General features: G+C 32.1%; 1 protein-coding gene across 1 annotated transcript in view; it reads right to left on the bottom strand.

Annotated features, from left to right (window-relative positions):
* The window catches only part of LOC111713376 (uncharacterized), a 17,945-nt gene extending 5,058 nt beyond the window's left edge, over positions 1-12,887 (bottom strand). The window contains exons 1-4 of the mRNA XM_023488225.1: positions 12,797-12,887; positions 12,172-12,323; positions 4,051-4,301; positions 3,871-3,947 (exon numbers count right to left, since the gene is read on the bottom strand). Coding sequence (XP_023343993.1) covers positions 3,871-3,947; positions 4,051-4,301; positions 12,172-12,194 — 351 coding nt within the window. The 5' untranslated portion in view covers positions 12,195-12,323; positions 12,797-12,887. The remainder of the gene's footprint in view (positions 1-3,870; positions 3,948-4,050; positions 4,302-12,171; positions 12,324-12,796) is intronic.
* Between the last annotated feature and the right edge of the window lie 1,830 nt (positions 12,888-14,717).

Genomic DNA, 14,717 nt, shown 5'->3' with positions numbered 1-14,717 from the left:
GTTTGTATCCCTGTTTGTATCCCTGTTTGTATCCCTGTTTGTATCCCTGTTTATATCCCTGTTTATATCCCTGTTTATATCCCTGTTTGTATCCCTGTTTGTATCCCTGTTTGTATCCCTGTTTGTATCCCTGTTTATATCCCTGTTTATATCCCTGTTTATATCTCTGTTTATATCCCTGTTTATATCCCTGTTTGTATCTCTGTTTGCATCCCTGTTTGTATCCCTGTTTGTATCCCTGTTTGTATCCCTGTTTGTATCCCTGTTTATATCCCTGTTTATATCCCTGTTTGTAGTTTAATTTGTTGTATTTAAATATTCATTCCCTATGCAGTTTTAAATAATTCCACAAATATTAAATTACACGACACAACCCTTCAAGTAAAGAAATTGAGTCTATGCCACAAACTCAAGTTTTCGAATAACAATATCTTTGCAACTTGATGGTTTGATGTTTCAAAGTTATACTTTATGACAGAATTAATAGTTTGAAATATCCCAGGTCTATTTTCTTGAAAACATATGAAAATGAGAATAGAATTTATCAGAGAACGGAAAAAACGGAATTCCTTTATCCGGGGGATATTCAAAGCGTTTAGAATGTAATTGTAAACAGTAAAGGCTAGCAAAAATATTAAACACTTTACATAAATAAAGCATGTTTTTGTACAAATAAGAAAACATCCCTAGACGATTAAATCAATACAATGACTTTTTTATTTAAGTTTGATTGTTAACAATCTTTTTTGAATTACAAGTTTATAAGTAATTAAAAAGAAGCGTTTTTAATTGACAGCCTCGCCCTCTTGACTTCAATGATCCATAAAGTTTAACAGATTGTAAATCAAAATTGAAATTAAAAGTTGTCTTCATTGTATTGTTGTCAAAGTTAGTGAACGTTTCCTCTAATGTTTCCTTTAACGTTTCCTCTAATTTTTCCTCTAATGTTTCCTTTAATGTTTCCTCTAATGTTTCCTCTAATGTTTTCTCTAATGTTTCCTCTAATGTTTCCTCTATTTTTTCTCTAATGTTTCCTTTAATGTTTCCTCTAATGTTTCATCTAATGTTTCCTCTAATGTTTCCTCTAATGTTTCCTCTAATGTTTCCTTTAACGTTTCCTCTAATTTTTCCTCTAATGTTTCCTTTAATGTTTCTCTAATGTTTCCTCTAATGTTTTCTCTAATGTTTCCTCTAATGTTTCCTCTATTTTTTCTCTAATGTTTCCTCTAATGTTTCCTCTAATGTTTCCTCTAATGTTTCCTCTAATGTTTCCTCTAATGTTTCCTCTAATGTTTCCTTTAAGGTTTCCTCTAATTTTTCCTCTAATGTTTTCTTTAATGTTTCCTCTAATGTTTCCTCTAATGTTTTCTCTAACGTTTCCTCTAATGTTTCCTCTATTTTTTCTCTAATGTTTCCTCTAATGTTTCCTCTAATGTTTCATCTAATGTTTCCTCTACTGTTTCCTCTAATGTTTCCTTTAATGTTTCCTCTAATGTTTCCTCTAATGTTTCCTCTATTTTTTCTCTAATGTTTCCTCTAATGTTTCCTCTAATGTTTCCTCTATTTTTTCTCTAATGTTTCCTCTAATGTTTCCTCTAATGTTTCATCTAATGTTTCCTCTAATATTTCCTCTAATGTTTCCTATGTTTTCTCTAATGTTTCCTCTAACGTTTCCTCTAATGTTTTCTCTAATGTTTCCTCTAATGATTCTTCTAATGTTTCCTCTAACGTTTCATCTAATGTTATCTCTAATTTTTACTCTAATGTTTCCTCTAATGTTTCATCTAACGTTCATCTAATGTTTTCTCAAATTTTTCTCTAATGTTTTATCTAATGTTTTATCTAATGTTTTCTCTAATGTTTCCTCTAATGTTTCATCTAATGTTTCATCTAATGTTTCATCTAATGTTTCCTCTAATTTTTTAAATAATGTTTCCTCTAATGATTCCTCTAATGGTTTCTCTAATGTTTCCTCTAATGTTTCCTCTAATGTTTCCTTTAATGTTTCCTCTAATGATTCCTCTAATGTTTCCTCTAATGATTCCTCTAATGTTTCCTCTAATGTTTCCTCTAATGTTCCTCTAATGATTATGGAATTTTGCCAGATCTAGTATAGGCTTGTCTACAGCGGGCCCAGGGTGCACATAGATCCAAGCAGTTATGAAAAGTGTGCATCAATTTCAGTGACAGCGTCAACTTTTAAGTATCGCCACGCCTTAGCCTTTGGTTTTACTTTTCTAATTGACGTACAACTTGAATAGCCCTAGACATGAAACTTTCAACACTATAGCAATCTTGTTTCTAGCTTCAGTTTGTAAATGACAAAATTCGGATAGATAAATAGTAATTTTAGGTTACCCTTAATTCAAAGAGGGGTATGTCCGATTTACAACGGTACCCGTTTTTAGCTTGGCAGTGCATATTCTATTAATTTCTCCAGTGTTTCTAAAGCAAGAAATGCGCTGAATGAAGGGTCTGTCTAAAGATGCACACAGTCCCTTTAAATTGTGCACATTTGGATGACTGTGGTCCGTGGATACGGTTGTTAAAGTGCCAAACCTTGTCAATAGGAATGATCACCCTTCTCAGTTCACAGCCTTCATGATTAGTGCTTAAAGGAACAATCTACCAAACTTGAAGCAAATACGAATATTTAACGGTTTGCGTTGGTTTCCTTTTTAAGGGACTGTGGACGTAATTTAAATTGACCCTCCAATTAAAGCGGATTCCTTATTGTTCCTTTTAACTTTTATCTATAAAGTAATGAGAAAAAGCGTTACAATTAAAAATCTATTGAAAACGAATTAATTATATTTGTATGACTCAAATATATTTGAAGAGAAGGGTTTGTCAAAGTAGGGAAAAAGTGTATGTTTTTGTATGGAAATAAAATAGTTAAATACGAATATAAAATCTAGGTTTTGCCTTTTTTTATTTGTATTGCATCGGTATATCAAATTGGAACGTGCCAAAATATTTGATTTGGTAATTTGAGAGGAATTTATGTTAACTTTTTAAAAAGGGGTGTCTTAAAATAAAATACAAAGCACAAACAGTTGCCATTTTTTCTCGCACACTCTTTTAACCAAGGGGCAAGGGGTCTATCACGAAACCGTGTTTGTTCATTGTTTATGGATCAAAAGTTTTTTTTTCATTATTCTAAAACAAACCCTTTTTTGTGTTCCGTAATTTTGTTTTGTTTTATTTCAAAAATATAATTGTTTTTTTTTGTTGTATATTTTGTTAAGGTCCCTTACGGGTGAATATTAATCCCTGAAATCGAACATAAAGCACAGAGTGTACATGGTTCGCCACAATAAATCTTACTAAAATCGTACTACAGATAAGTTAAGCCGGGTTCCAGGGGCGTATTCAGAAATTTGTCCAGGGGGGGCTTACATTTTTTTCTTTCCAGGGGGGGCTCCTCAGCACCCGTTGGGGCATAAAAACCCCCTGAAATCAATAGATTTCACTGGTCCAGGGGGGCTTAGCCCCAATATCCCCCCCCCCTGAATACGCCTCTGCCAAATTCCCATTCTTAAATATGCTTAAATATAATGGTGTCAAAAGTAAATGCGCATGCGATTGGGAGAGAGGGGGGGGGAGAAGGAGGAAGCTCTTACTGCAGCTCTATGCAGACGGATCATAAATATAATGTTTCATGTTTTTGTTATCTAGCGTATATTTAGTAGATTTATCTTACTACTAATTATGTTGGCTGCGCCGAATAAACCTGTAAACATTATTCAATGTCAGACTCAGACCATATTTTTACAAATATAAACCTACAATCAATAAATACTGAACTCATTAGCTTCTGAACACAACGCCTGTAATGTATTTATTTTGATTACATATTCAAAAACTAACCTTGGAAAGGCTTCGAAATAATGCGCGGCGAGATAATGAATCGGTCAACTCGTAATCTGACCCACTTGAGACGGATTCTATCAGAAAATCAAATTTTTAGTTTAACAAAAAAAATTTAAGAAAGTATAAAGAATTTACAAGAATTTTATCATTATAATTTAAATGTTAAATTCAATTTTCCTTTGCTTGTACTGTCCAAGCTACCAGCTGACTTTCTTGATTGCCGCGGTGCATTTCTTAATTTTTTTCCCGCATTCTTTAGATTTCGCTGAGTCGTATTCGTAGATTTTGTGGAGTCCGTTTCTGTGGAAGAATCCAAGAATGTCGTTGATGAATCTGAACTTGAACCTTCAAGAGAGTTTAACGGCGGTGTTCTAATTTCCTCGTAAATGTTTTCGGAAAGCAGGATTTGGGCCGGGCTCTTCAAATCACTAAAAACATAAACATATTATGATGTTTTGTTCTTAAAACATTTAAAAAATGTTTAACACAAACTCCTTGATAAAAATCCCCCCCTCTCTCCACATAGAAGTATTGTTGTGTTGTTTTCTCGTGCCAGTACTTAAACTTTACAAACAATTTGATAGAATAATAGATGCTTATGAGTACAAATTCATTTTTAAGTGTCATTTCTAATCTTTATTTTTCATCTTTACTGCTGATGCTTAGTTATTTTCATACCGCATTGAAGATTTTTATATTTGTATAGTGGTCTGTTAGAGCTTTATATACATTGTATACAATACATACAATACTATAATGTATACAATGTATCAAATGTATACAATGGCATTGCAATTACGTTTATCATCTACTACAAAACTCAAGATACATTTGAGGGCCATCGTTTTATAGACTTTATATCAGGGTTACTCTATAGATAAATGGATAGATAGATAGATAGATAGATAGATAGATATATAAATAGATAGATAGATAAATATGTAGATATATAGATAGATAGATAGCTAGATAGATAGAAGGATAAGTAGATAGATAGATAAATATGTAGAAAATAGATAAATATGTAGATAGATACATAGATAGATAGATAGATAGATAGATAGATAGATAGATAGATAGATAGATAGATAGATAGAAAGATAGATAGATAGATAGATAGATAGATAGATAGATAGATAGATAGATAGAAAGATAGATAGAAGGATAAGTAGATAGATAGAGATAGATAGATATATCGATAGATATATCAGTTTTGATAGAATAATGTGAAGCGTGAGAAAGCAATTGCCTGGAGCCATGACTGATGCCTGAGGCTAAGAAATCTGTAAACTTTATGGACTCTCAATAAATATTACAGAACTTGTATTTTTTTACTATGTTTATATTTAGATTTAACAAATAAAATGCCAATAAAAAAGGCTCATTTCTGGAAATGAATTCCCCCGTCGGTAAAATAGGATATTTTTAACCATCTCTGTTATTTAAAGTTTTGAGTAATTTGACGATTTTTAAGACCACATTAGTAACATAGAAACTGATAAATTTACGTCATTTATTTAATGATTACTTATTCTTTTCTTTTGCTTATTATTTCAATACGTAAGCTTACAAAATGGTGCAACTGAACAAATGAAGTGTAACACAAAAGAAGAAACGTGGAGACGCTACACGCAGGTCTGCCGCATTAGTAATTGCAAATCGGCGGTACAGTCAAAACTAGGATCGGAAAGGTTGACCCAGCTCGAATATTCAAATGAACACCGGTTTTACTCGGCTGAACAATTTTACGGATATTTTGGGGGTTGGGTTTGTGAGATTTTTTCCTCAAAATTTGCATAACATATTTTAATACAGAAGACCAAAATTGATTTCTCCTTAAAATATATTTAGGCCAATTTAAAGCATAACAATATATAACAAAATCATGTTTTTAGAAGAAAGTTTAACGCTTTAAAAAGAAGTATCGTAAAATGAAAATATAAAATATCTGGAAATATATGCAGATAATCAAATTAAGCACATCACGCAAGACTACGGCTGTATCTAGAAAAAACATTATCATCGATCCCTGCCTGTAAAGGGACAGAAGGCAAAATTTCAAGTCCTCCCTTTATTTGAAAAGTAAAATGTACAAATCAAAACGGTGCCCTTTAAACATTTTATCTGATTTCTGAGTTGGAAGAATGAGGAAGAGAGCAACTTTTTTCTGTTGTGTAAAATCAGACTATTTCTTTAATTGCTTCTGCCGAATAAGACAAAGGTTTAAAGGGTACCGTTGTAAATTAGACATGCCTCTCGCTAACTGAATGGTAAATGCCACTTCCTTGCCCATTGCCCAACTTGCAATCTAAACGCAGATACAAGAAGTGTAATTATATTAAATTAAATATTATTATTAAATATATGGGTTGGTGCATTGAAGCATAAGATTAGTTGGATGAAAGTAATCTAGATGTGGATCTATTTATCAAAATTCATAATTTGTCTATACATCAATCTGCAGTGTCGTTTTCTATCCATCTTTCAATGTGAATTAATCTTCAAAGCCAAATGTTTTTATATAATTAAAGGGACTAAAAACCTTATTTTTAAGAAGAATTTATGCAACAGAGACATTGCTCAGATTTGCTGGGTACTGTTGTGAATCATAAATAACATTTAATAAATGGAGGATCACATGGAGAATTATATTTACAGTCCCTTTAAACTAAGCATGCATAAAGTTTGAACTTAAAAAGATCTGAAAGTATGTTCACCCCTGAGCCCAAAACGACAAGGTATCGTTATAAAACCAGTTTTGAAACCCGGGTTTCGCGAATTTTTTTAAATCTCTTAAATCAAAATCTATACAAATGCTAACCCCAAAAAGTAAACTCGATGGTTTCGTTCAAATCTTCTAAATTTTGGGCTCTGATCAGAGAAAGGTATATAAATGTATACTTATAAGTATTGTATTTAGTTCTAGAATTTTAGGAACGTACTCCAAGCATAATGTTAATTTTCTCCAAGGTCTATATAAATGTACTTCAAAAGTTGTGTAAATGTACTTCAAAAATTGTATAAATATACTTCAAAAATTATAAATATGTACTCAAAGAATTATATAAATGTACAGACGTATTACATACATAAATGCACTCCAAGGATATAAATGTACTCCGAGAATTATATAAATATGTACTCCAAGGATTATATAAACTTACTCCAAGATTTGTTATGCTCCAAGAATTAAAGTATATTCTTAATAATTTACAATCGACGTTTATATTAATACCATGAAGACATATTTTTATTATTTTTTTGAGTTACAAGCTAACAAGTAAACAATGAAAAGCTGTTAATTGGCAGTTTCTCTTTGTTTATTTATTTATGTGTATCCATACTTATACAAAACTTGTTAGAAATCAAAATTGAAATCCAACGTCTTCATTGTATTGATATATATGCGACGACGACTGTATGAAGTGTACTCCTACCTTAGTATTATGCGTATTGTGTTGGGAGCTGGTCTGAATTAATTTTGGTTAAAATTAGTAAAATTGGTAAAATATTATTGGTTACTGATTAGTTTCAACTTCGTGCCAAGTCAAGGTGTTCCAATTCTGTGAACTTCAGAGGGAAGAACTTTTAAATGCCAATGACGCCTGAACTCTTAGTTTACTTTAATTTAAAGTGATTAAGTGCTAAATTCGTTGATCTGTGGTTTAACCACAGGCTCATATTTCTAAGACCCACTTTGATATCCAAAAGGATTTAACTTAGTCCAATAAACCGGCAAAAGAATATTAATTTTTTAAAAAGATTAAAAATACAAAAATTTGGACCTTAATACAATAGAGGACCTTAATACAATAGAGGACCTTAATACAATAGAGGACCTTAATACAATAGAGGACCTTAATACAATAGAGGACCTTATTACAATAGAGGACCTTAATACAATAGAGGACCTTAATACAATAGAGGACCTTAATACAATAGAGGACCTTAATACAATAGAAAGACATAACCAAATTCAGTCCTATGTAATTTAATGCATTTTAACGTTGATTACAGCTAGGCTTTTGACTAAACTTAATTTTAGTTTAGATTATCCAAAACGATTTTATTCAAAAGTTTGAACATTTTATCGGAATTTACTAAAATTGTTACTTTTATGATCAAGGAATGATAAAGTTCCACAACCCTCCATTGAGCCCCTTCCCTTCCCCATCCTCCTCTTCGGAGTAAAAAGCTGTAAATTAATTCAAGCCTGCAATGTTCAATGTTTGATTTCGTTTTTAAAATATTGCGGATGTGTTACCCCTCCCCCCCACCTCCTGAATCTTTATAATGGAATTTTTATCATTATTTGGCAAAATTAAAAATCAAAATTAAAAAGGGCTAACAATGGGGGGGGGGGCCGGAGTTCGGCCCCATTTTTAAAGAGATGTCAAGCTTTCCCCCCCCCCCCCTCGGAAGCCGCGTCTGCCAATCAGTTTATTCAGTTTTATTTGTGTTTTCTTTTTTTGTTACTTTATTTATTTGTTTGTTATGACGTATCTGATTTTTAATAACTGGCGACCAAAAACTTCCACCTGTACCTGTCAGATTAAATGTTTATAAAATGCAACGGGTATAATCTCCTCTACTATGTATTACAGAAAAGGATGTCACAAAAACATCAATATTTGCAACAATTTCAGCAAGTCACGAATTTAAATTGACACCATGCTTATACAATATTGAAAAAAATAGCTGTTTATTTGATTTTCAAAAGTTAATTTTAGAATACAAAAATATTCGTCAGATGATTTTTGAAAATTTTTACGACACCAAGTTGTAGAATATAGGATTAGTTGAAGGCAGACCCAATTCTTTGCTATTTTTATTCTCATTCTGTAGATGAATACGAATCTTAGTATCTATCTATCTTTCTTTCTATCTATCTTAATATCTATCTATATATCTATCTATCTACCATGAAGATTGTAAAAACAAGAAATATCATATAAAGCAATAAAATTAAGAACATGTGAATTCAATCAAGATTTCTATCTATCTATCTATCTATACGCCTAATTTTTTCTCTAGCTATTCTCTAGCTATTCTTTATCTATTCTCTCGCTATTCTCTAGCTTTTCTTTAGGTATTATCTAGCTATTCTTTAGCAATTTGCTAGCTATTCTCTAGCTATTTACTAGCTATTTGCTAGCTGTTCTCCAGCTATTCTCTAGCTATTTTTAGCTATTTTCTAGCTATTCTTTAGGTATTCTTTAGCTATTCTCCAGCTATTATTTAGCTATTCCCTCGCTATTCCCTAGCTATTCTTAAGGTATTATCTAGATTTTCACTAGCAATGCTTTGCTATTCTATAGCTGTTCTCTAACTATTCTCTAGATATTCTCTAGCTATTCTCTAGCTATTCTCTAGCTATTCTCTAACTATTCTCTAGCTATTCTCTAGCTATTCTCTAGCTATTCTAAGGCTATATTCTAGCTATTCGCTAGCTATTCTTTAGCCATTCTCTAGCTTTTCTAAAGCTATTCTCTAGCTATTCTCTAGCTAATCTATAGCTTTACTCTAGCTATTCTTTAGCTATTCTCTAGCTATTCTCTAGCTATTATCTAGCTATTCTCTAGCTAATCTATAGCTTTACTCTAGCTATTCTTTAGCTATTCTCTAGCTATTATCTAGCTATTCTCCATCTATTATCTAGCTATTCTCTAGCTATTCTATAGCTATTCTCTAGCTATTCTTTAGCTATTCTCTAGCTATTCTCTAGCTATTTTCTAGCATTTCTCTAGCTATTCTCTAACTATTCTCCAGTTATTCTCTAGTTATTTTATAGCTATTCTCTAGCTATTATCTAGCTATTCTCTAGCTATTCTCTAGCTATTCTCTTGCTATTCTCTAGCTATTCTCTAGCTATTCTCTAGCTATTCTCTAGCTATTCTCTAGCTATTCTCTAGCTATTCTCTAGCTATTCTCTAGCTATTCTCTAGCTATTTTTTAGCCATTCTCTAACTTTTCTAAAGCTATTATCTAGCTATTCTCTAGCTATTCTTTAGCTATTCTCTAGCTATTCTCTAGCTATTATCTAGTTATTCTCTAGCTATTCTATAGCTTTACTCTAGCTATTTTTTAGCTATTCTCCAGCTATTATCTAGCTATTCTCTAGCTATTATCTAGCTATTCTCTAGCTATTCTCTAGCTATTATCTAGCTATTTTCTAGCTATTATATAGCTTTACTCTAGCTATTCTCTAGCTATTCTCTAGCTGTTCTCTAGCTATTATCTAGCTATTCTCTAGCTATTCTCTAGCTATTCTCTAGCTATTCTCTAGCAATTCTATAGCTTTACTCTAGCTATTCTCTAGCTATTATCTAGCTATTCTCTAGCTATTCTATAGCTTTACTCTAGCTATTCTATAGCTATTTTCGGGGGAAATTTTGTAATTTTTAACATATTGATAAGGTATATAAATTGAAGAAAAAGTTCTAGAACTGAAGGGTAACTTGAAATTACAAATATATTTACTTTAAACATTCAATATTTTAATTTACATTTCAATCAATTCAAACTGAATCCACTCCAACGATCAATGATTCTATTTATACTTTTCTGTTCAGTGTATAATAATACCTTTATATATTATATATATAAAGTAGTAATTTCTGTTTGGGTGTTTGTATGTATGCCCGATCATAACTCGGAAACCCCTGGACTAATTTGCCTAACATTTTGATTGCGGAACTTATTAGAACAACGGAATTACATGTTCTCAGCTCGCTTCAAAAATTCTAAGTTGGGTGGGTTGACTTTTAAAGATAAAGTTTAGTTTCCACGCTAAGCCGGGTTCCCAGGGAAGTACTATTTATATAGATATTTATCAATATTACAATCCTATCTTAATACAGTATAATTTGAGGTTTACAACCCCAGCCTATTATTCTATTATAAGGTTATGAGTCAATTATAGACATCAATTTCTGGGCCCATAATTGTATCTTGCAACAGCTTAAAGGGGCTGTAGACGTTTTTTTATCAAATAAACGTCAAAACAGCTGAACCAATCAGACCCAAAATTTTTGTGGGACCTCGTGTCACCCCAGGAAAGGTTTTTGGAACATATTGGCAAAAAAATTTCAGCTTTAAAAGTTGTTAATTTTGTTAATTTTCTGTTTTTAGTTATGCTTCATAAATCACTACGTAAAGAAACCAACCTTTAAGTAAATCGACTGTACGTAATAAAGAGGTTGCCTTGAAAAAACGTGTCAGTCCCTTTAAATCATTGTTATTTCTATGTTTAACATCCCATACTGGGTCTCACATAGTCGTATACTTACAGTTTAGGAGACGTTTAATGTATTCATAAAAAGTATAATGTCGCTGTAGGGTGTCCGAGCATTTGTGCAAGAGCTTTGAAATTGAAATCAATTTGGGGCACTTTTGTTTCTAAAGGAACTGTAGACGTAGTTTTAAGTGACTCTGAAATGGTAAATCCGATTCACAACGGCACCCGTTAAATCCATTTTCTTCTAGCCGAAAATTGATTAAATTCGATTATGGTTTCGCAGTAAGAATGACTTGCGGAATTATGCTGCAGAAAAAAGACAAAATTTTCCATATAGTTACCCAGATAGGAGTTTCAGGGGTACCTTTGTGAATCAGACATGCCTCTATTTCAAATCTTGAAATCACGCTAAGAGTCCCTTTAATTCGAATTTTTAATGTTTTTTAAAAATAATAGAAATTTTTGAACACCCTTTTACGTCACACTGTTAAAAAATGGATTTAAGATAGGACATAATAGTGAGCATAACTTTACAAGAACAAATTACATTGCAGTATTTTTCCATAATGGTTTCTTTTCAGGTTTAATATATTTTAAAACAAGCATATTTCAACCTTCCATACAAACCAGTGTAGACATCAAATCAGGCATTAATAATAAAGGCTTGGTCAAGACAGGTGGATTATAATATAATAAGGTAATCTGCACAAAATTTAATTGTGGGTTTGGTTAATTTACTTGCTCATTTTGATGATATTCATAGACTGTTTATTTATCAATTTTGGTTAACAGAATGTAAAGCATACAAATGACTCTATGGCCTCAAAATGCAATAATCATTATTAAGTCCTTAATAAATCCTACTCCCCCCCCCCCTCCATTAAATTTAATGAAATTGTAAAATAACTCAAACCCAAATTATGTGGAATGTGATTGTTGCAAAAACGTAGATTTATAGTTTCAGATCTATGGATAAGAAAATTTAAAAAACGGCCGTATCGGCCGTTCAGTAAATCGGCTGTAAATGTATTTAGAATGGCGGACATTTACAAACATAATACCTGTAAGCGTACGAATATCTCATCAAATCATCACTTTTTCGTCGGGCTTGAGTCTTTGGCCGATTCAGCGACGAAAGAATGATCGTTGATTGATCTGAAAACCCCTGATTGCTGTGACGAAAACTGGAAGACGACTGCAAGACACAATTTTCCTAAAAGTAAATTCATTTAAGAAAAGACAAGCAGAATGAAAAATTGACTATTTTTCAAAATCCACAAAATATGAAAATTCTACGATTATTTTGTTTCATTTCGCTTGTCTTATAAGAAGAAATGCCGCAAATAGAGAAATAATCGTGATTTATATATCCTAAAAAATGTTAAATGCTGATTTCCCAGTTAAAAATTATCGATTTTTGGAGAACAAAACATTAATATCTTATTTATTCTGGACTCGGCAATGATTACAGTTGTTACTGTAAATTAGGTCGAATCTTCCTTCAATTTTTATTAAAACTAGGATTAACAGAAAATGAATTAAAGTGCACTAATAATTTGAACAGACAAAATCGTTTGACAAATATTATTATTTTCAAATTGAGCTTTAAATCGTCTTTTAAAGAATTATATTTTCATCTCAAAATTGGTTTTAAAATATTTTTTCATTTCATTGTTTTACTCCTACCTTTGTTGAATCCTGCGAGCTACATGAATTCTGCGAAGTATCTCTAAAACAGAAGTATATTAAAATTGTGAAACCAAGTTAAACAACTTTTTGGTTCTGCCGAGTTCCACCAACGAATATCTGAGGCAAATCGGTCATGGGGTTCATGAGTTATAATCGGACAAACAAACATACTGACAAACAGAGATTACTACTTTATTTATCGGAAATGAATCGGAAATGCATTTAGTGCAATTCAGGGCCTAGCTGACTTTTCTTAGAAGTAGAAAAATATTTAGAAACAGTTCGATTTACAGGGTTTATCAGGAACACAAGATCTAGAACATGTTAGATCTACAGGGTTTATCAGGAACACAAGATCTAGAACATGTTAGATCTACAGGGTTTATCAGGAACACAAGATTTAGAACATGTTGGATCTACAGGGTTTATCAGGAACACAAGATCTAGAACATGTTAGATCTACAGGGTTTATCAGGAACACAAGATTTAGAACATGTTGGATTTACAGGGTTTATCAGGAACACAAGATCTAGAACATGTTGGATCTACATGGTTTATCAGGAACACAAGATTTAGAACATGTTGGATTTACAGGATTTATCAGGAATACAAGATTTAGAACATGTTAGATCTACAGGGTTTATCAGGAACACAAGATTTAGAACATGTTAGATCTACAGGGTTTATCAGGAACACAAGATCTAGAACATGTTAGATCTACAGGGTTTATCAGGAACACAAGATCTAGAACATGTTGGATTTACAGGATTTATCAGGAATACAAGATTTAGAACATGTTAGATCTACAGGGTTTATCAGGAACACAAGATCTAGAACATGTTAGATCTACAGGGTTTATCAGGAACACAAGATCTAGAACACGTTATATATACAAGGTGTCTCATAGAAACAAGATCTGCAGGAACACGTTAGATCTACAGGGTGTCTCAGAGAAACAAGATCTAGAACACGTTAGATATACAGGGTGTCTCAGAGAAACAAGATCTAGAACACGTTAGATTTACAGGGTGTCTCAGAGAAACAAGATCTAGAACACGTTAGATTTACAGGGTGTCTCAGAAAACAAGATCTAGAACACTTTAGATCTACAGAGTGTCTCATAGAAACAAGATCTAGAACACATTAGATCTACAGGGTGTCTCAGGAAACAAAACTGGAACACGTTTGATCTACAGGGTGTCTCAGAGAAACAAGATCGGAAACACGTTAGATCTACAGGGTGTCTCAGGGAACATGACATAGAGCACGTTAGATCTTCAGGGTGTCTCAGAGAATTAAGATCTGGAACACATTAGATCTACAGGTTGTCTCAGGAAACAAGACCCAGAATAAATTAGAATTATTTACAAAATAAAATAAATGAAGGTAGATGCAATTATACAGGGTGCTCGCAAGTCTTTTTTAGATTTCTATTAATTTTCTTCGTTTCCAATCTCCGTAAAACAAACTGGATAAATATACAAAAAAAAGTTCACAAATGAATTACCTTGAACTTTTAACCATAATCAAGTAATAAACTTTAAGTTTAAACTTTAACCCCTAATTATCACATAAAACATAAAAACACTTTCATAATCCTTAAAGGGAGTGTTCGCGAAAAATGAAAGGGGGTATAGGCTTAATGCGATAAAAAAGCGCTTTTGAGCGCTACTAATCTTACTTCTATCTGTTGCGTCTATAAGGAGAAAATTGTTAAAAACGACTAATACCGAATAACTTAGCGCCCATACAAATTGAGAAAATTGCAACATACGACTAAGACCGTAAAAAATCAATTTAATTTCAAACAAATCATTCAGACAGTACAACATATAGTCATCGATTATCTTTCGCCACATTTGTATATAGTTTATATTTTATAATATATAATTTTTAATTTGTTTTGAATTTGATTATT

This window comes from Eurytemora carolleeae, unplaced genomic scaffold, assembly GCF_000591075.1.
Source record: "Eurytemora carolleeae unplaced genomic scaffold, Eaff_2.0 scaffold1416, whole genome shotgun sequence".
Classification (NCBI taxonomy): Eukaryota; Metazoa; Arthropoda; class Copepoda; order Calanoida; family Temoridae; genus Eurytemora; species Eurytemora carolleeae.
Note: the sequence above shows the minus strand (reverse complement) of the source record. Positions and strands in the feature narration are given on the sequence as shown.